At 34.4% G+C, this 22,057-nt stretch overlaps 6 protein-coding genes and 2 pseudogenes across 10 annotated transcripts; 3 read left to right on the top strand and 5 right to left on the bottom strand.

Annotated features, from left to right (window-relative positions):
- The first annotated feature begins 342 nt into the window (after nt 1-342).
- LOC147918889 (uncharacterized) lies at nt 343-741 on the top strand. The gene has a single exon (XM_087503763.1). The coding sequence runs from the start codon at nt 343-345 to the stop codon at nt 739-741; it is 399 nt and encodes a 132-aa protein (XP_087359889.1).
- Nucleotides 742-3,567: 2,826 nt separating this feature from the next.
- LOC104706780 (chloroplastic import inner membrane translocase subunit HP30-2) lies at nt 3,568-5,177 on the bottom strand. Its single transcript, XM_010423002.3, has 6 exons — nt 4,813-5,177; nt 4,597-4,712; nt 4,248-4,371; nt 3,986-4,134; nt 3,813-3,875; nt 3,568-3,723 (listed from the first exon to the last, which is right to left on the bottom strand). The coding sequence occupies exons 1-6, from the start codon at nt 5,098-5,100 to the stop codon at nt 3,687-3,689; spliced, it is 777 nt and encodes a 258-aa protein (XP_010421304.1). The 5' UTR covers nt 5,101-5,177; the 3' UTR covers nt 3,568-3,686.
- A 306-nt stretch (nt 5,178-5,483) lies between these two features.
- On the top strand, nt 5,484-9,181 carry LOC104770933 (DNA-binding protein BIN4-like). Of its 4 annotated transcripts, none has more exons than XM_010495410.3 (13): nt 5,484-5,867; nt 5,973-6,067; nt 6,157-6,418; nt 6,615-6,676; nt 7,053-7,293; nt 7,366-7,433; nt 7,510-7,563; nt 7,727-7,835; nt 8,061-8,107; nt 8,195-8,221; nt 8,405-8,480; nt 8,626-8,771; nt 8,864-9,181. In XM_010495410.3, the coding sequence occupies exons 2-13, from the start codon at nt 6,017-6,019 to the stop codon at nt 8,960-8,962; spliced, it is 1,242 nt and encodes a 413-aa protein (XP_010493712.1). In that variant the 5' UTR covers nt 5,484-5,867; nt 5,973-6,016; the 3' UTR covers nt 8,963-9,181. The 4 variants fall into 4 exon arrangements, with proteins under 4 accessions (XP_010493712.1, XP_010493711.1, XP_087360781.1 ...); XM_010495409.3 differs by having other exon boundaries at nt 5,506-5,867; nt 7,050-7,293; XM_087504655.1 differs by having other exon boundaries at nt 5,506-5,867; nt 8,061-8,221.
- On the bottom strand, nt 9,010-10,597 carry LOC104770934 (pathogenesis-related thaumatin-like protein 3.5; annotated as a pseudogene). Its single transcript, XR_015592650.1, has 2 exons — nt 9,737-10,597; nt 9,010-9,635 (listed from the first exon to the last, which is right to left on the bottom strand). The product of XR_015592650.1 is annotated as a pathogenesis-related thaumatin-like protein 3.5 (transcript).
- Nucleotides 10,598-12,417: 1,820 nt separating this feature from the next.
- Nucleotides 12,418-13,851, bottom strand: LOC104770935 (uncharacterized). Its single transcript, XM_010495412.3, has 2 exons — nt 13,447-13,851; nt 12,418-13,167 (listed from the first exon to the last, which is right to left on the bottom strand). Exon 2 carries the CDS (start codon nt 13,113-13,115, stop codon nt 12,669-12,671), a length of 447 nt encoding a protein of 148 aa, XP_010493714.1. The 5' UTR covers nt 13,116-13,167; nt 13,447-13,851; the 3' UTR covers nt 12,418-12,668.
- Nucleotides 13,852-17,902: 4,051 nt separating this feature from the next.
- On the top strand, nt 17,903-19,539 carry LOC147918888 (uncharacterized; annotated as a pseudogene).
- Nucleotides 19,540-19,897: 358 nt separating this feature from the next.
- Nucleotides 19,898-20,418, bottom strand: LOC104772552 (uncharacterized protein At4g04775-like). The gene is made up of 2 exons (XM_010497153.1): nt 20,245-20,418; nt 19,898-20,176 (listed from the first exon to the last, which is right to left on the bottom strand). Exons 1-2 carry the CDS (start codon nt 20,416-20,418, stop codon nt 19,898-19,900), a joined length of 453 nt encoding a protein of 150 aa, XP_010495455.1.
- Nucleotides 20,419-21,175: 757 nt separating this feature from the next.
- On the bottom strand, nt 21,176-22,035 carry LOC147918887 (uncharacterized). The gene is made up of 2 exons (XM_087506541.1): nt 21,948-22,035; nt 21,176-21,859 (listed from the first exon to the last, which is right to left on the bottom strand). The coding sequence occupies exon 2, from the start codon at nt 21,854-21,856 to the stop codon at nt 21,176-21,178; it is 681 nt and encodes a 226-aa protein (XP_087362667.1). The 5' UTR covers nt 21,857-21,859; nt 21,948-22,035.
- Nucleotides 22,036-22,057: the final 22 nt, after the last annotated feature.

Here is a 22,057-nt window from a genome sequence, read left to right as displayed (position 1 = left end):
AAAGCTAAAGCAAATGATGTTAGAATATTACTTCTTGTTTAAAAACATTCAAAAAAAAATTAAATTAAAGACCTCTAAATTTCATTAAGATTTTGAAAGCAATTAAGAAATCATTTGCTTTTCTTTCTCATTTTTTTTCATACTCAATAAAATTGTAAGAATATATAGCATAACTAAAATAGCTAGTTTGCTAAAAAAATATTTACAAAAAAAAAGAGAAGGATTTCGCTTTTTGAGATTTCGTTGGGACTATTCCTGCATCTATGAAGGATTTGGCCTCCATTGCTAATTTTCTATGGCATTGCAACAGTGGTTTTGGACCGTTTGGTCTTTGTAGGCCTGATGAAGTTTAGTGCAACAGTGGTCTTTGTAGCCATGGAAACAAGGGATCACTTGTTTTTTGCGTGTAACTATGCCTCTGCAGTATGGTCAGCTCTTGCCAAAGGTCTGCTAAAGGCACAATACACTACCGACTGGTCTATTCTACTTGAGTATCTATCAAATCCTCACATTCCACTGGTGGAGGGGTTCCTTATTCGGTATGTGTTTCAAGCTGCCACATACACGATTTGGAGGAAAAGGAATGGGCATCGCCATGATGATGCGCCAAAGCCTGCATCAGCATTGATAGAGTGGCTTGATCGACAAGTTAAAGATCAACTTCTAGCTATTGGACACTTAGGCGATCAGCGGTACGATGAGGTGTTCCCGATTTGGTTACAATCTCGTTGTTTAGGGTGAAGGGTGAAGGTTTATTCGCTTTTCAATAACTTGTATTCTCAAACAAAGTTGCACAAGTTGTAAAACAGTTTTATTTTTCTTTTGAATATAATTTAATATTAGATTCAAAAAAAAAAAAAAAAGTTTAGTGCAAGAAAAGCATATAGTAGTAATACATGGTTTGTTTTCTAGGAGAAGAATGAAAACGAATTTACTGATCCAATGTTAGTGAACATATTAATAACGGGTTTGATTAACATATCTAGTTTCTAAAAAATTTCAATTGCATGCGCACTTATGTCTAGTTGATAACACAAATTATAAAAAGGGTCTGTTTCGGAGTAAAACTAGTTTCTACATACCATATTACCTGACCTGATCAGCTGATCTAAGCTAACCAAATTTGTTCCAAATCCTTTATTTTTTTGTTTTAATCAACTTGGACCTTTTAATTCTAAATATTAAAATTGCACTATTGCATATAAAGAAGAAAAAAATATGCATTATTATTTTTTTTGTAAAAAGGGAGCTTGACAGTGAACTTTGAAGCTTTTTTCTTATCTTGAAAAACAGTGTGTCGTTATTCAAAAGATTCGGCGACCTATTGGTGAAATTAATGTGATCTTTACCAGAAAAATTTGGAAAGCTGAAGTGCTGAACCCAAAAGAGAGGATATATATGATGCTATTTCGTGGGGAAAATGAAAAAGTCCCATATATATATGACATATGACCTCGCATCTACATGCCTTCAATGCGAGTCATTTTCATAAATATGTGTTTATATCAATTGTTTTTAGATGTCGATGTGATACCTAACACATATAAAATAGCAAATAAACAATCCTATTTTCTAACTACATCCGAAAGTTTTGAATGGTGAAACGCAATCGGTTAGTTTTATAGATAATTTAGGATGGTCATTGTCTCAACAACTCAAATATGTGAAACTACTGCGGTTTGTTTATCTGGTTTATGTTTTTCTTGAAATGTATACGTTAACCTGTTTGAACCAACGTTATAAAGAAAACGTCATGAATCCTACTATATTAATTGAGAAGTACAAATATGAAACTAACCTTAAAATGTGTAAATACATTCAATTGCCATTAGAAAAAAATAGTTAAGCTTAATTAACTAATTTAAATAAATATAATTAAATTAAAAATAAAAAACATTCACATATCAAATATTAAAAAATCTAAAAAAATCTAAAAAAATATTTTCTCTCTCTAATAAATTATGGACGAAAATACTAGTTATTTTTTTTAAAATATATAAACCAATCCGAATTTTAAAAACTAAGATTTTATATCCAAGTATACAATACAATTATTTTTAATAACTAAATTCGAAGATTTTGTTAAGATTTCAAATTATGATTCTCCTATCATCTTTATTTTATTTTATTTACAAATTGTTTAGAACTTTCATATAATACTTATAATTAATAAAATGCATATTTTCTGCATATGTTGTGATTTGAATTTTTTTAAACGAAGATATATTACTAAATGTATGAAAATGTGTGTTTTAATTTCCACATTGGCGGGTTGGTAAAACTAAATTTATATAAATTAATAATTTTTATTTACTCATAATTATAATATTAAAATTACTATTTTATATTTCACAAAATATGATGCAAATACAACAAATAAACAATATAAAACTGTAATAATACGTCAAAAAGAAAATATTATAATATTCTAAAATAATTAGTATTCATATAGACTAATAGATTTACATAACAATTAAAAATAAATATTATCTCAAACAAAATAATTTTAAAAAAAAACAATAATTTTTATTATTATATTATAAATTTTTTTAAAAATGTTGACCCGTGCTTTAAGCACGGGATATATCCTAGTTGAATTAATATAAGGGAAAGCATATGCAATTAAGAATATATGATTCATTTTTAAAGCCAAGTACACTACAAATTTTTTCTTTCTTTTCTCTTTAAAACACAATGACCACTCACGAGCCACCGACGAAAATAACATTTTATATGGTTTATTAGGTGACTTTTGCGTAGTATTCTAGTGAAGGTATGTTGATTAACATATTAGTCATTAAGCACAAGGATATGTGAATAAAAGAAGTACAAAGGAGGTTCATTACACTAAAACTAGCTATAATTTAAGTAACACGAGATTCAACATGAGCAAAATAATAAGTTTCTTAACAAATGCTTCCACGTTCCAACATCAATTTTTTATTTCTTAAGTTCCAAAATCATATTTTACCAAAAAACACCAAAGTTCCAAAATCATATATTGCATCTTTCGTAATCCATAAATGAAGTAAGAAAGATGATGCAAAGTTCAAAGTTGTATAGGAATTCTGTTAACCACACAAATGTTGGGTTTCCAAAACCTATCGACAAATCTGTTAAAAACTCAAAATCCATGTGTTTAGGACCTTAGGTTTCTGTTAAATTAAAATAACTACTAACATGACTGTTTAAAGTTAGAGTTTGGCTTTAAATAATCACATTTCTGCTTGATTAAGAGTTTTTATTGGATTGTCCCTTTCAACCATTTCTAGGTTCATAGATAAATCAGATGTGGATTTCATTTTCTTTGCTATTGAGACTATTAATTTACTTGGTAAAAATATTTGAAAAGCGTTAATTACAAAAACACATGGGAAGATACAGATTGGTACTACACTTCAATTTCAGCACAAATCAAGGGCTAGTTAAGATCAAGAATCATTTGAAGATATGTTGGTTAAGATCAAGAATCATTTGAAGATATGTTGCGACTTTATATAGTTTCGTTTCAAAGAAATCTAACATGATAAATTAGTAACTGAATCAAACATAAAGCTCGTAAGACGATAGGAGAAATCAAAGTTTATTGCTAGCAACATCAGCCAATAATAATAATAATAATAATAGTGCTTGAGATCCTTATAACATCTTACAAAGACAAAGACACACACAGAGGCTCTCAAGTCTCAACCACGACCCCGTTTGCCCTTCAGCTCAGGGTCCCTGCATAATCACCAATATCAATTCACTTCACTTATTTGTTATTGCACATAATCATGTCACTGAAATAGATAGAGAAGTTATATTCAAACCTTTGGATGTGATCAAGTATCAGTAGCCTTGGTCCAGGCGGGATGCTCGCGTCTTTTAGCGCACTAGACACACGAAACAGAGTTTAGATGGCATAAGATTTCAGTATAAGACACTTTTGTTTTGTTAAGTTGATAAAGAAACGAAATCTCAGGAGCTCAAAACAGAACAGTACCTATCAGTGAGCAATGGCAAAGTTGGGTCTGCTAATAAACCCTTCTTGAAGTTTTGCTCATACTTCTCTAGACCCAGTTTCAACAACATAGATCTGCCCTGATTGTAATATGGATCTTCAACGCTTGGTTTAGTGAACCTTTCACCCAACTGAACAAAACCGAAAAACAAGAGAATAGAAACTGATGATTAATAACATGCCTACCTAGTTTCAAGAAGAGTATTATCTCCTACTATCCTATAGATATCATATGATCACTCACCTTGAAAAATACTCCTTGAAAAAGAGCGAAACCAGCGGCAGTGGTGATAGCATTCATAGGCTGTCCTTGTAATCCTGAGCTCACCAGAGAATATGCAACTCCAGATCCAAATGCTGCGGCCACACTGCACAATTAAAAATCATGACTCTTTCCACTTCCATCAAGTTTTGATAAAAAAAAAAAAAAAAAAAAAAAAAAAAAAAAAAAAAAAAAAAAAAAAAAACAAAAAAAAAAACAAATAAGCCACTTTGAATCACCACACATCAAAGATTTGGGTTTATGTTGCTTCATTTATAAACACATTTAAGATTCAGCATCAATTCTCAAAACACCAAAATAAAAAACTTACGCAGATTCCAAATCCTCCTTGCCTCGAATCCGTTTCATAACACAAGCAATACCAGCATTAACACCAGTTATAGCAGCAAAGTTCCGAGCTTGAACCAAAGGTCCACCAACAAGAGCCTACAACAAATTCCACAACATCAAATTAGAAACCTTCAAAAAAAAAGCAATAAAGTGACATAAAAACCAAATTAGGGTTTAATAGAAAGGTTTTAAAAACCTGGGTTTGCTTTAACGAAGCCATAGCTTGAGGGTCAACACCACCAGCCTGAGGCATTTCAGGAGATAGAGTACCCATAAGACCACCGATAAAAGCTCCCTGAACACCACCCATGGCGGTGACCACGGCAGCTTCCACAGGTAACTTCTGTTTTGACAACCATGACTTGACACCAGTCTCAATCTCCTTGAATTTGACTTGGAACTGTTGAATTGGATTCTGTTGATCCTTCATTAAGCTCATCACCGCCATTGTTTCTCGTTTCTTGTCTCCTCCGTCTTTCCCCATTTTTTTTTTTTTTGGTCACACTTTTCGTCCTTCTGCCTTCTCCTTATCTCCCTCCTTTTGCCGTTTCCGTCTACGGTGCCTTATTGGGCTTTTATAAGCCCATTTGATTAGTTTATTGGCCCAATAAGTTGATAGCGGTAACGATTAAAAGGACATAAAATCGTTAAAATTGGGTTTAAAAAACTGTAACAAAAATCTTTAAAAATTTATAATACATTATTAAAATTCTATGTATACTTATAAATTCACATTTTAACAAAACAAAATATATTGTAACACAATGGTTAAAACCAAGTCTGAATTTTCAGTTTCAAAACCCGACAACAAAAAAACTCGTCATGTTCTGTTGCTTTAAGTTTTTGTTCTCTTTGGTCTTAAAACAGAAATTGAAAACGCTGATTTTTCGCGACACAACAAACATCACTAGTAGTACAAAAAAGAAAAAAGAGCGACAGATTTATGACGATTAGGAGGAATATGATTTTAATGAATCAGTTTAGTAACCGTCGTTGTTGGCGACAACAGTTCAAAACAGGCCGATTACATCAATCCTTTAGGCCTATTGGGTTCTTTTGGCCCATCACATAACAAGCAGTTTGTGCCTGTCTAATCTTCTTCCCGCGCCTTTCACACACAGCTTCAATCTCACCGCCGGCGAAACCTTTGCTTCTTCTCACAGTCAATTCAGATTCCTTTTTATAGATCTCGTCGCCGGAATTCAACCTCAATTAGATTCGCTGATCACTCAATTTCGTCCTCTTCTTCAGGTAAGCTTCGATTTCATGGGAACTTAACAGCCGAATCTATGGCTTTTAAGGTCTCTTTTAGGGTTTTTGATTTACAATGTATATTACCTGTATGGATGTATCTAGGAGCTAATTGAGTTGAGGTTGAAGTTGGGAAGAAGTGAAACATTATGAGTAGCAGCTCCAGGGAGGGATCTCCTGATTGGCTTCGCTCTTACGAGGTTTTCAGATTCAATCTGATTTTCTAATTTTGAATGATTGGTATTTTACAGTATCAAAATTGAAAAATTGGAATGATTTTGTTACGCAGGCACCTAAAATTACATCATTGTCGTCACTATCATCATCATCATTGTCTAAATCATCTCCAGATGATAGTCCTTATAGGAAATCTGAAGTCGTTTCGTCTCTTCATGTACCTGATGACGGTGATGACATTTTGATTCTTGAGAAAGAGTCTGTGGAGTCTTCGTCTAGGAAGAAATCCAAAACGAAGGTTGTGACGAAGCAAGTAAGTATTGAGCAGGTGTTTTCTAGAAAGAAGAAAGCAGATGTGAGTCTCAACCTCGAAGGTAACGGATGGTGATGCACAAAAACTGTGTTTTCTTTTTTGCTCTTGGGATTTTAGATACAAAACGTTATGGGGGTCTTCTTTCTTGAGAGAGGGAGAGAGAGAGAGAGAGAGACCATGCATATCTATTTCAAAGGGAGTATTGTTTATCTGTTTAGCTCTTAAAAGGATGCTTTTGATTGGAGATCCATTTGCAGGGAAGCAAAATGGAAACCAAGTTGAAGGTGAAAATCTCTCTAGCAAGCATAAGGATGCTCACGTAAGTAGCTTTTGGACACTGTTTCCGTTGTACTTCTTACTGCCTTTTCTTGCCTCTACTTGCTTTAGTGGGTAGTTATTGTGATTCGAGAATTTTCTTGTTAGGATGTCTCTGTTTGATAAATTAATTGTATTCTCATGATTGTGTAATATACTAGTTATAAACTTCCTCTCGTCGGTTATATGAACGATGATGAAATTTGTTGGCCATCTCTTATCCGCACTCCATCTGTCTTAGTAAGAGTTTGTAGTTTGCGTGGATCTTTTTACTGTAATTAGCGAAATATAATATCCAAGAGGGTGTAAAAGTGCTAAATTCTTAAGTTGGTATGGTGTTGAGAACTTATGATTACACTGTTTATTATTCTCTTTAGCAGGGAGGAAATGATTCTGTGCTGCTTCTCTCATCTGATTCTGAACCATCCTCCAGTGGTCCGATAAAGCAGGAAGTGACGGTGCCAACTGAAAATGATGAGGATTTTGTTCATGAAGATAAAGAGGGAGAACCTGTACTTAAGAAAGCTCCAAAGGAAAAATCTCCAAAACCAAAGCCAAAAAGTAGTCGCAAGACATCCAAGATTGAAAATAGTTCACAAGAAGAAATTTTGAAAAGTGAAGGTAAGAATTGTATCAAAGCTTTGTGAATTTAGGATTCTTCTAAAACAATGTAACGGTTTTTCCCTCATGCAGATAAAGATACCGATACAGATGCCATAATTGCCGAGGAAGTAACAACGGATAAGAATATCAAGCCCTCTGTAAGGACCTTGTGCTATGACCAATAATGTTGTTTCTTCTCTGGTTCTTCCTTATGCTCAGATTTACAAATTCCAGGGCTCAAGTTCAAGATTACCTTTGGTACTTTCTGAGAAGGTGAATCGTACAAAGGTAATACAAATATGTTTCTTTGCACATAATTTTACACTCTACCTTTATATATCATTGTTATGCAAGCTGCTGACACTTATGTTTTGGAAAGTCCAGAACTGCATCAATTTTTAGTGTCTCATATTTTAATAAAGCTGATAAAAACAGTGAACTATATATACAGGTACTCGTTGAATGTGAAGGTGACTCGATAGATTTGAGTGGAGACATGGGGGCTGTTGGACGTGTGGTTGTTTCAGACACAACCGGGGACATGTACATGGACTTAAAAGGCATGTTCCCTCAAATATACATATAACTGGCTTCAGTCTCTCTGCTTTCTATTTTTGATTTCTCCCATAGAAACTCCAATGGCTCTCTTTTTATTAGCAAAACATGTAGCAGAATAGCTATGCCTATTGAATGTAACAAAGCTGATGCAGTTACAAGTATCCGATAACAGAATTAGTTCATGACTGGAGTCTCTTTAAGTAACACTTTGTCGTTTCATGTTTCAGGAACCATATATAAATCAACAATCATTCCATCCAGAACATTTTGTGTAGTACGTTTTTGGTTTCCTTCTATCTTTCCGAATTGTAAGGGCACTTTGTGGTTTATAATTATTCACACCAGTGATCTTGTATTTCAGGTTAACGTAGGTCAGACAGAGGCAAAGGTTGGTAATTTCTGTTGTGCTTCCTTAGTTTCAACCATCTAAGTTTTTTATATTCCTGCTCATAGATTCCGACTCTGTGTGCACTCTAAACATTTGCTAAGCTAAAATTTAGAGGCTGGTTGAGAAACTAAAACATATATTTGAACGATAGCCTAAGTTTTGGATTATATGTTTCCTTGTCAGATTGAAGCTATTATGAATGACTTCATACAGCTGACACCACAATCTAATGTGTACGAGGCAGAAACAATGGTGGAAGGTCAGCTCTATTTCTCTGTCTCTGTTTAGAGCGTGAAGACAATTGCTACCTTGTCTTCTTGTAGAGTTGTAGCACTATTCTCGATTTAGTAAACTGATTTTACGAAAGTGATAGCTTCTCCGGCTAATTTTACAAACCCATTTAGGCACTCTGGAGGGATTTTCATTCGAATCAGATGATGAAAATAATAAAAACACCAAGAATACTTCAAAGCCAGCTGATCAAAGTGGAGGCGCAGAGGAAGAAACCAACACAAAAGCCAAAACCAAAGCCAAAGCAAAAGGCGAAACTGTACGATGACAAAACTCAGAATTTCCTCCTTTGAAATCGATATAACATCCCTTACAGTAAAAGAGTATATTTTTCATGTGGAATCTTTGTAGGTTTTAGGAAAAAAGAGAGGAAGGCCATCTAAAGAGAAGCAGACACCAGCAAAAAAGGCTAAAACTTCTGCTCCTAAGAAGCCTAAAACCAAGAAATGAGTTGTGATTTTGATTTCTGCCACTCTTTTTTAAAAAGTGACATTTCATTTGTTTAGTTGATATAACATTATATACATCAAATAGAGTAGTTTTACATGTATGAGGTGAAGCCAATTCAGACAATTCAAGGCAATCTATTTGAATAATAAAGCTCAGAATCTATGAGTTATGTATCACTTTCTCATTAATAAAAAAGAAGAATGATGACGATTCATGTCATGCCTGATTGCCTCAAAGCAGATAGACTGAACCAAGAAGCAACAAGACTGGAAAAGGTCGAAGTATATCGGATGAGGATTGAGTCTCTCTTTGACTCTGATCCTCAATTGGGGGATTCATATACTGGTCGTTTGGAACTTGGTTCACTGTGGGAGGAGGCATGAACTGCCCATTCCCATTTTGATTCTGAGGTGGGGGAGCCATTGATTCCTCGTTTGGTCCAGGTGGGTTCTGAGTGAGAGGCGCGATAGGTGGACTGTACTGATTTTGAGTCGGTGGAGCCACCACAGGTTGATTGTATTGATTCTGAGTGGGAGGAGCCATTGGTTGACCATATGTTGGTGGAGCCATAGGTTGACCGTACGGATTCTGAGGTGGAGGAGCCATAGGTTGCCCAAACTGATTCTGAGGCGGGCTTGGAGGATCCGAACTCTGGCTGTCTGGTCTTTTTACCCTGGATGGGGATAATAATCAATCAGAATCTGCAAATGCTTTTTTGAAAACTTGCAGAGTATTGTAACAAACTGAAAAGTGAATAGGCATATGATATCATACCTGCCTGGGCAGAAGATAATGGCATACTCAGAAGCCTTGCAAGTGAAAGTACTGGTTCCATCATCAAAGGCATAGCTATAAGCTCTGGGACAGGCTCTCTTGAAGATGGAAGAGTACAAAGATGGTCGGCATGTGGTCGGGTTAGCAAATTGACCGCTGCAACAGTACTGGTCCAACCCAAAGGCCTCACAAGCGCTCTTGCATGCAACAACTCCTCCTCTCTGTTCCTCTTCCTCTCCCATCACTTGAAGCTCCTTTGGACAGCTATTGTTGACATCAGCAACACATCCTGTAGCATTACAAGCTCCAACCAGCCCACCACCGGTTGGGAGAGCAACTATGGGAAGGTTATACCCATCAACGAGACTGATATCGTAGAAATCTTTGTCATCAGAACCGTGACCAAGTGTGATCTCAAAAAGTGATGTCGGCGGAGCAGCACCATTACCGGCGCACTCCAGCTTCCCGCCGCAGTCTCCGGTCATACATTTTCCCATGCCATTAGCATCAAAGTTGCAACCAGTCCTAGCCCATATCCGACCTGACCAGCCTAGAGCCGAGGGAATTCTAACAGACTGTCCCACATCAAGCCTGAACCCCGTCGTGGGTAGTGCCTGGGTGCCAGAGCCTGCAAGAGTTCCGGGCCATATAGTAAAGGGGCAGTTATTTGTGATGACAAAGGTGGATGCGTAAGAAATAGAAAACAGTAGAGAAACATAAAAAAGAACAGCCAAGGGAACCATTGGTGAATTTGCCATTACATTTAAGTTTTCAGAAACATGGATTTGGTTGGGAGATCCATGGACCAGGGTTTATAACAAATAAAATGTAGAGGGAGAGAAGGATTCAATGTTGAAGCGGTGAAGTTGCTTTAGAGAGCTTCAAGCCGCAAGACAAAGAAGTAGGGTTTAGCATTACTCTTATGACACTGGCCTCTCCGACAAGGCAATTCTTTGCCTAACTTCCTCAACCTTTTTTCATCGGTTTATTAGATTATTATAGAAAACTAATGACACGATAGAGAATCTACACTAATAGTTTCTTTTCAAACCAAATTAAAGTAAAAAGCTTAATTCAGATCCAGGTTCCTTGACATGCTTTGATAATATAGTTATGAAATAAGTAACCAAACATTATCTTTGGTAAAAGTACTAAAAGATTTTTAAAAATACATATTCCTCGCAACGGAATTTTATTTTCATGTTTTTATTTTTAATACGAAAATTCAACAATGAATAGTGGAAGAATGAACGATCAAAAACAAAAGTAAAATAAATTAGTGGTTGCTATTAGCTACTATTAGGGAGAATATTCCCGTACCGTTATCTTATCGTAGCAGCTGAGTCAAACTCTGATACTTTGCTTCTTCAGAAGAGAAACTTCCACGATCCCAGGAAACAATCCAATACCTTAGACATTAACCTTTCTGTCAGCCAAACTATTGCATTAAATCCACGTAGAAAACACAATTTGAAGCAACCTTTCCCATTCTCAATTGAAGATTTTTTTACAAAAGCCCTCAAGTTGCTGCAAACCTAGAAATAATATTCTAAATGAAGACTACGTGGGTTTTTTTTTCTGAGTCAATACAGATCATCATTGTATATGTACTTCAGAATAGATAGGTTGCAGTAGCCAAAGACTACAAAAAATAGCTAGGATACGAGGAGGTTGTAAGTACACAATGACTTACCAAGACTCCGATTTAGGTGGGAGCAAAATAAGAGAACAGATTCCATCGGAGCCAAGATATAATAACAAGTAGTCTTCATCAGAAACTTTACATTCTAAAGAGATTGTACCTGGTCATAGATATTGGACAAATATCAGAACCTCAGATACAGCCACATCAGAGAGAAGCGAACAAAAGTCTATAGTCATCACGACAAAGTTACATGACAGAAGATAGCAAACATGAAGATAAGAGCTCACAAGTAAAGAGAAAACGCAAGGTAACAATTCCGTAAACTTTATGTCACATAATTACCATGTTTAGCTGATACTTTTGAACACAGTTGGCTGCCACATCGACGTCGGGTAGTTCATACCTATTTCATGCGCTCCTTCCTCTCACAGTTAAGGAGTTGTTGCCAATGAATTAAACCAAATGTGTTGTTTCCTGCTGAGCACAAACGCAAGTGGACCTGCAAAGTAAGGTTCAAACATCCATCCGTTAGACTTATTCCATCGGTTTAAAAAAAAAAAAATCAAACAGTCAAATCAGTGTAAACAAAAGAAACACAATTAAACACTCCTGATTTTGCAACATTTGAAACCTGCACAAACAGAAAACATCTTCAGAACCCCCAAATACATCAATCAAGGAAAGTTAAATAGAACACATAATCTGTTAGAATTAGGTTTCGATCAGAAAGAATCAAAGACATTTCCGCAGGATAACAAACCATAAAATATCCTGTATATTCAGGAATTAGTTAGCAATGTGTAAAACCCTGTAGCACCACACTTACAGAAATCACCCATGGTGTGTCAGGCTCTGCGTAATGATAGGACGCTAAACATCCATAGTAACCAAAACAATATACATAGCTGAATAAAAGCCTGTCTAAATAACGTATTCAATCACAAGCAAATACTAAAGATGCACAAGAATGTATATCAAACATCACCACGAAGAAGAAGCAAGTTTGATATTCTATTACACCTAAATACGACAGCAATAAGATCCATAATAAAGCATTAGAATTATAAAGTCTCTCCTACATAAGTACTACATAGAGTTCAACATTCAACAATACTAAGATAAAGCTCTCTTTTAAGGCAGGGAGGATGCCTAGAACCCCCCTGCTGGAGCAATAGCACAAAGTCTCTCTTATCCATAGTTGTTTCAAAAGAAAGAGAAAGGGAAGTTATTCTACTTAAGATAAAGAGCCTCTCAGTCTCAGGAAATTTGAAGAAGAACAACACGGATCTAACTCAACTCCATCCCGTCTCCAGCTGGGCTACAGATGGGGCTCACAGCAGAGAAAGACCTCTCGAAAGGAGAAGCATGGAACTGAGCATCACGACGACGACGCTTAAACGAACAGCTCTCAGAAGGATGACTCTCAGTGTCGAGCTTCCTCCGGACACCTCTCACAGCCTGCTCCTCAACCGACGAGAGAGGGAAAATCCGGCCGCTAGCACGGCAGAGAGAGCTATGGTTATCATAGAGAATCCTCTGGTTACAGTTCTTGTCGCAGACATGAGTCAGGCCAGTTAGTTTGCAGCGGTACATATTCCCACAAACAATCTCATTCTCACATTTCCAGTCACATTTGTGACCCTGATTGGGTCCATCGCAATCGCGACCCAGAATTGCAGACAAGTAAATAACATTGGCAGATGTAACCATGGGAGATTTTCCAAATACCTCCATCTTTTTTTTTGTCTCTGTGATCTGAAAAGCTCCACACACAACCTTTTACACTCTGCAGAACCCAATAGAGCCGAAGAAACCATCAATATCATAGCCAAAGTTGTACAATCTGAGAGACGTAGATCACTCCACAATTAAGCTAATCAATTCCTCTACTTTACAACATCCAAAATTTGAAATGATTCAAAAACATAGACAGATCCTAATTCTAAGCTGCGAGATTAAGCTACCAGATCTGACTGTAGAATAATAAAGATTCTCCGAGAAAATAACAAATTCCAGAAGCAAATACACAAAGGAAGAGAAGGAGAGAGAGACAGAGAGAGATTACCTGGAGAAAGAGAGAGAAGATACTGCAGCAAACCAAACCCTAATTTTGACTCTTCGAGAGAGAGAGAAATGAAAGCAAGACGAAGGAAGAACAAAGTGAGGGAGGAAGAAGATGAAGATATTTATAGATTATAGAAAACTAACACTGTCTTTTAACGGATAATATTATCTAAACTCCCTTAATTAACGGTGTATGTGTACTTTAACTAATTCGTCTATTTAAATTTCGTCATTTGTTTGTCGTATTTGATAAATAAAATCACGTGTCATTTAATTCAATGGTTATTGTATCTTAAATCCTTTCTCTAAACCCACGCGGCAAAAAATTACAAAACTCCTCCCACCCAAATTTCACCTATTTTTTTATCTTCTTATAGTTTACCTATTCGACTCTATATGATATTTGAATATTTAGCATTTTTTTACTTAGTAAAGATGGTTAGTGTTGAGTTGTGTTAATGAGATTAGCTATATTAGATTTTACAAAAAATCGTTATTTATTAGTTTAATTAATTTCGTAGAAAAAGAGGAAAACGGAAGAAAAGGAGAAACGGTAAGGGAGAGTAGCGATGACTTTGGCCAACCTAACTTCATCCGTCTTCTCTGCTCCTTCACATCCTTTTTTTTCTTTTAAGTTTTAACGTCTAAAAAGAAATATACTCACAAAATTTTGACCTTATTTTGTCAGTTGACCGGAGACTTGGGCCTAGTTAAAAATAAAAGCCCATTGGCAAATTTAATAGATTTACTTTTTTTTTTGGTGCAAATTTAAAAGATTTACTATTACCTAAAATTGTGTCTTTTTCACTGAAGGTACCACCGACCATATTTTTGTCAACTGATGAAAAATAAAAAATAAACCAAACAAATTTTAGAAAGCAAACCCTGTTGTGACCTGAAAGTTTAAAATTTCAAATGAGAAATATAATAAGAAAAATATAGTATATTTAAAAATTGTGAATAAATTTGGAACAAATTAATTTGAGAATTCTAAGCTCGCTTTGATGACAACAAACTGACTGAAATTTGTTACTAAAATAAGTGACTAAATTTATTTGTCACTAAAAAATATATATATATATATATATTTAAATTTAAAATATAGTATATATTAATAAGTGATAACTTAGTGGATGATATTAGTTCAGATCAGTGACAGTCAGCTAGCTACACAGACGCACTTGTGTTCGTTCATGGATATATAACCACGTGTTAACCTACTCGACGATAAACCCACGTGAATGAGGTACTACGGATGCTTACTTCAATACAGATCCAATTTTAAAATAAGACTGATATAATTTTCTTTCAGAACAAAGTCAACTAAAGTCTTTATTAATATGGTAACGGTAACATGTCAATATGTCATGCACTTCCAATTCAATGCTTATCTTATTAAGCCATTTTCTTAGCATCCTTCCTTTAAGCCTCCTACCATTGTACTAGTTGTGGAAACTGGATGAACAACACGCAAGTGCCACATAAACTGCTCTACCTTTTTAGCTTGTAAGTCGTTAACACTTCCAAGTTCTCGAATGGAAGTGACTAGTGAGGAAACTAAGTTATTTGCAAGTACTTTGTAACTAATTTTGTACAACATACTCAATTCCTAACGAGGACCATGATGCATTGTGATGCTTGTGGATTTTTTAAAATCTTAAATTTTCTTAATGCCGTGGAAAACTTTTGATCACCCTATAATATTTTTGTCCTTTTGGGAATTTTGTAATTGAGTTGTTGTTTTTGTACCAATAATAATAAGAGAAATGGCAACATCGTGTTGGTGGGGAACCCTCGAAGAATATACCGTTGCCGAATCAGCTGTGAACTAAATAAAGATGGACGTCACAGATAGTTGGTGGACCTGTAGTGGGCCTCTGGTGTTCTCTGAAAAGGTTCCACTTTCCTCAAATTTTCCCCTTTTTTCTGGTTCTTTAATTTTTTTCAATAAAAAGCTACATTTTAATTTATCGGTCCAAAATGAGCTATTTATAATTCCACTTTTTAATATATTCTAAATTTTTATTAATAATTTTACACCAAATTTGAAATTTGAGTCTCAGTAAATGCAATTTCTTATAGATTAATATACAGAGTTTATTGAGAGATCTAGAATTGCATCACTACAAATTGTCGATGTTATAGTTTTGATATATGTCACAAATATAATTTATAGCAAATATTTACAATGATTAATTACTAATTAGTGATAAAATTTAAATTAAGTAGTAAAAATGTAGTCATATGTGAAAAATAGTAACAACTTTAGATACCAATTAAGTTTTTGATAAATTGCTACTAATAAGTAATCATATTTTTGTGACAAATATACTCACTATTTTAGATTGTAACTAAATTTGTAGTAATTAGTAACTATTCTTGTGGTAATTAGCTACGAATAAGTAGCAATATTCACTATTATGGATCATAACTAAATTTGTAGTAATTAATAATTAGTTATTTGTGGTACAAACCAAAATCGCATAGTTGTTCGTCGTAAGTTCGTGTATTGCTAGGAGAACTTGTCCAATCATACCATACTAATATGAATCATACCATACTAATATTAGATCATATATTTTCAATAATGTTGTAATAAATTAACAAACAAAAATTAACTATTATCAAATTTGAAAATTTATTGTGACATATTGATTAATTGTTTATATATAGCTGAAATAAAATTTTCCTTATTCTCTTTTTTATACTATATAAATTATGTTATTATATTAACATATACTTTTTGTAATGGAGTTTGTAAATTACAAAAGTTAATATACTAGATAAAGACCCGTCCAATGTGCGGATTTAAAGTTTTGTAAATAAAATAAAATTTAATAAAAATTTATGAAAATTTATTGTACATTATTTATAAAAAACAATTTTGCTATAATACACTGATATATATCCATATACAAATCTTTTATGTATATTACCATTAAAAGTGTATCTTTTACACCTAGGTATATTTAATGTTACAAATATATTGTTTACCACCATCTAGAAAATGTGTATATGAACAAATTAAACTAACTATTATATGTCTATTTACTTTCACTTTTGCATAGTTTCTTTAATCACTAAAATTGTAGCTCAAAAAACATTTTGAATAAAAAATAAATGGGAAAATTGGAAATAAAGGATCACTAAAAAAAAAATTGTCTATATACACCTTTTTTTGAAAATGGTCATTTTTTCCAAAATTGCCCATAGGAATTGAAAAACCCAAATTTAACATGTTTAAAAATGTGAAATATAGGTAAATAAGTAGATATACAATAGTAGAGGTAATATAAATTTTTTCCAAAAAAAAAAAAATGTATAAGTGGTTTTTTTGATGGACAAAATTTGATATAAAAAATTTAGAAAATGTTTTCTGCTGTTTTGAAAATTTAAGATGATACGTTCTAACATTTTGTACATGTTATACTAAATTCAGGAATAGTTTCTGTTCTAAATAGTTTAGGGGCCGAAAATACTGAATTCTACAAAATTCAGAATTTGTATTCTATGATTTGCTCTATGTTCTAAACGTTTTAGTATAATCTTTCTACGGTTTACTCTAGCCTCTGAAATCTGTAGAATATGTTTTATTCTTTTTACTCTATCTCTGAGAAAATTAGTTGACATCTATTATGGTAAAGTAGATGGTATACTCTGAAACTTTTAGTGATTGCTAAATATAGAAAGTGAATATTTGGAATAGGAAACTCAATATTTATCTAATAATTAGGTAAAATCGTAATAATTTGTTAAGATTCTGTTCTACGATATCTAGATATAGTTTTCTAATGATTTTAGAAATTTTTAAAACAACCCTAATCGTTTTCGTTTAGTGGTGTGTTAAACCGTTTTCTCCCAATTCTTTTCACCATTTTCGAGCCATGGCAATGCACATCTATGTTAAGAGTGGAGAGTGGAGATTGTTTGACAATCATGAGTGGAGATTTATTATTGATGAAGACAATCGTGGAAGATTACTAACTTTGGAATCGAGTACAACACATGAAGAATTGAAGATTATGGTTTCAGAAGCCTATGGAGTAGAGCCTAGTATGGTTGATATGGAGCTAAGTTTTTTACCCACATATCTCACTGCTGATTGTCCTCCTGTCGTTATGATGAATAATAGCCAGGTCACAAATTTTCTTTCATACTATAAAAAGAAGAAAACAGTAAATTTGTGTGTGACATTTAAAGGGGGTGTTGAGGATGTTGGGAGCAAAGTCAAATTGGATTTGAATAAAGAACCAGGGGTTTCAAGTGTTGAAGATGGCGATGGTAGACCAAATGAAAACCTAGCTTTATTTGTGGGTATTGATGATGCCAAACGTAGGGATGTTTTAGGGAAGAAGACATCCGACGAAAACGCCGGTTATGGTATTGGAACGTCGTTGAAAGGTGTGAGCGTAAGGAGGGGTCAATATTTCAAAAGCAAATAAGTGTTACAAGCAACAATGGAGTTGTATGCTATGAGGTACAACTGTGACTATAGGGTTACGAAATCTGATACAATATTCTGGTGTATACGCTGCATTGAGGATGTTTGCAAATGGAGTCTGCATGCTGAGTGTTTAAATGGGTCTACGTATTTCAAGATCAACAAGTTTGTGGGGGACCATACTTGTGCTCCTTCGAAGAAGAAGAAATTTTGTAGGACACCTTCAGCTAAAACAATTGGACATCTCATTATGCAGAATTATGAGGGTGTATTGGAAGGGCCTAAACCGAATGATACCATCAATATTATTCGTACAGAGTGTGGTTGTGATTTAACTTACTCTCAGGCATGGGAGTCTCATGAGTATGCAGTGAATGAAGTTAGAGGAATTCCTGAGAAGAGTTATGCTAAAATACCAAAATACTTGTACATGATACAAGAAGCGAATCCGGGTACGTATACAAATTATGAAGTTGATTGCGAGAGTAGATTCAAGTATCTGTTTACGTCTTTTGGTCAGTCAATAAGAGGATTTTACAAGGGAATGAGGAAAGTTATTGTGGTTGATGGAACATTTTTGAAGAACAAATACAAAGGAGTTCTACTAGTTGCTACAGCAGTAGATGGGAACTCTAATTTGTATCTAATAGCATTTGGAATTGCTGATTCTGAGAATGATTCTTCATGGGCGTGGTTTTTTGAGCAACTAAAGGTTGTTATTGGAGATGAGAAAGATTTATCTTTCATTTCAGATAGGCATGTGTCAATTAGCAAATCAGTTGAAAAAATCTATCCATTGTCTACTCATGGTATTTGCATCCACCACTTGATTGGTAATGTTATTATATATCACATGGGAAGGGGTGTGGCTGACTTGGTTTCAAGAGCGTCTAAAGCTTATAGAGTTGCAGAGTTTCAAAAACTTTTTGGAGATATTTGCAACATCAGTCCTGCGATTGGAGAGTACCTAGAGGATGCTGAGGTTAAAAAATGGGCTCGATGCCATTTCCCTGGATATAGATATGACCAGAACACAAACAATGCTGCAGAGTCGATCAATTCAGCTTTGAGATCACCTAGAGAGTATCCAGTAATCCCTTTACTAGACAGCATCAGAGAAATGTTAACACGCTGGTTTTTTGAGCGTAGAGAATTAAGTGCCAAGCAGAAAGATCCTTTAACTGTTAAGGTGGAGAAGAAGATGTCAAGAAGAATAGTGAAAGGTAAATACTTTAAAAGTTATCCGATTGGAAGAAACATAATACAAGTTAAAGGACATGTACATGTGGGAAGTTCCAAATGGGCAAACTCCCTTGCAGACACGCCATCAAAGGAGCTTTTGATATAGGCAATGATATGTATCCATATGCTGATGATATGTATAGCACTACCAGTTGGAGAGAGTACTATGAGGAGACTGTTAATCCAATAGGTATTCTAGAGAGCGAATGGGGCGTCCCTGACCACATTGAGGCTGCAAAAGTTTTACCACCTGAATCAAGAAGACACCCTGGTAGACGAAGGAAACGAAGACATGAAACAGTTGAAGACAAGATAAGAGCGTCTCAACAATCACAATCGTCGAAGAGACACAAGTGTAGCCGTTGTGGTAAAGAAGGACACAACCGAACAACATGTGATGTCCCAATTTAGGTAAGGTGGCTTGTTATGGTCGAATTTTTTATTTCTAGTATTTGTTTAAACTCTACTCTTGAGTTGTCAAGACTGGTTTATACATTTCATTTTTCCCAGTTTATTTCTAGTATTTGTTTAAACTCTACTCTTGAGTTGTGAGGATTGGTTTATACATTTCATTTTTCCCAGTTTATGGTTGATTTATTCATTTCTACTTTTTGTTTAAACTTTTTCATACACTATCAAATTCGGCCAAAAAATCATGATCATTGTCATAGGTAAACAAACCATAATTTGAAGGTGAAGGTCAAAAGGGAAACAAGCTAACAAATTTCAAAAAAAAAAAAAAAAAAAACACATGATCATGTTCATACACTCAACCTAGTAATTTGCTGCATCCAATCATGAACATGCACAATATCACTATGATCACCATCATCTTCTTATTGCTTGCTTTTGCTTTAGCCAAAGCATCCTCTATCTTCTCAAATATCTCCTTCTCCATCTTCTCATCAACTATTTTCTCAAACTCCAATCTCTCAGTTTTGAAATCTTTGAGGTGCTTCTCAAATTCAATATTCTTTGCAGTGAGTGTATCTATCTCGTTGACTAAAGCCTCATCAACCCATTTAAAGGTGTGATCATCGTTCCTAAGCTACAAGAATCCCAACTGTTATAATCAAAAACGAAAAATATACAAAACGTGTAAACAAATCAATTTACCTTGTTTGATGCAGCAAATCCACAACGATAGTATCTCCTGTAAGGATTGGGATCAGATTTTGATATAAGTGCTATAATTCCTTCCCCGCACCAACATCTCCTTGGAACACCAACCACTCTTACTCTTGCACGGGAATTATTCGATCCAGTCGAATTGCTTGATACATTGCTCATCATCTTCTCGCAATCGATTGGGTACCAGGTCGATATTAGGTTTCTTAAAATTTGGGATTTATGTGTTTATTCGTAAATAATCGGGTTAAGTTTTTAATTTATGATTAGCTCTTAAACCAAATTAAAGATAGCCGGTTTGGTTTTAAATGAAATTAAAGAAATTCAGGTTTGGTATTAAACGAAATTAAAAAAAAGTCCGGTTTGGTATTAAACCAGACTTAAAAGTATGTTTATTTGTTTGATAGAATTGGTGAAGAAACCATCGACATCATAAAAAGATGAAACAAAAAATCAAAGTCATATCATATATTAAGCTCATATTTTCCAAAAAACCAAACTCATATCATATATTAAGCTAAAACAAAAAACAAAAATCATATCAGATATTAAGCTAAAACAAACAAAAAAAACCAAAGTCATATCATATATTAAGCTAAAACAAAAAACAAAAATCATATCATATATTAAGCTAAAAAAAAAAAACAAAGTCATATCATATATTAAGCTAAAACAAAAAACAAAAATCATATCATATATTAAGCTAAAAAAAAAAAAAAAACAAAGTCATATCATATATTAAGCTAAAACAAAAAACAAAAATCATATCATATATTAAGCTAAAAAAAAAAAAAAAACAAAGTCATATCATTAAGCTAAAACTAAAAACAAAAATCATATCATAAATTAAGCTCAAAAAAAAAGAAACGAAAGTCATACAATGTGTGAAACTAAAGACATACTAAAAAGATGAAACAAATCAGTCAATTTCGATATGGTGAGACTCAGACTTTGGAGGGACATAGTTCTTCATACGCTCAAGTAATATTGGATCCTTTGCAGCTTCCCACAGATCGACAGCAATCTTCAAGCGCGCATATTTGATGTTCTCATCGCTCATCAAATCCAAACTTAGAGATTTCATATGACACTCGATGTATTTCAATGCATAGACCCCGCAATCGCTATGCGACTTATTCAAATCGGAGAGCACCTTCATGTCTATGATTTCATATGGTGTCAAAAGAGATGCTTTTCCATTCACCTTTGCATTAATTTCTTTCAAAATCCTTGGGATGCACGTTGCGAAACACTCGACATACCTTCTATTCTTGTATCCAGCACAGTCGAAGACTTCAACAGTTCTTAAGACGAAGTTAACGCAAACAGAAATCCAGTGGTTGCCGTTGACGCAAATCGGAGCGTATATCCTGTCAACATCTGTACCCCATTGTTTTCCTGTCTTTCCGTGAGAAGGAAACTCACCATTAGCATACTCGAGAAGTCTACTATCCCATTTGTGCTGCCGCTTTGTCTTCAAGTACTTGGTGTATTCCACTTTGATTCTCTCACTGAACATGCAATTCATGAAACCAACACGGTCTGCCTTCATTTCACCTAAAGATGTTTTCTCCCGGAATAAATACATCATTGCATCCATTTCCTTGAAAACAAATAAAAGTGAAATTTAAATTTAACCATGGTAAAATAATTAACAAATTAAGTATTGAAGAAATCAAGTTAATACTTACTGGATTGTGCAGCCACTTGCAGTGAGTAATGACATGGTTTAGCAATTCATGATTAATTACCGATGGACCAAACTTAAGTTGCTCGTAACTGTGAAAAAATAGTAATTTGT

This window comes from Camelina sativa, chromosome 20 (assembly GCF_030686135.1).
Source record: "Camelina sativa cultivar CO46 ecotype springtype chromosome 20, ASM3068613v1".
In the NCBI taxonomy this organism is placed as follows: Eukaryota; Viridiplantae; Streptophyta; class Magnoliopsida; order Brassicales; family Brassicaceae; genus Camelina; species Camelina sativa.
The sequence above is the reverse complement of the archived record's forward strand: the minus strand, read 5'-3'. Positions and strand labels throughout refer to the sequence as shown.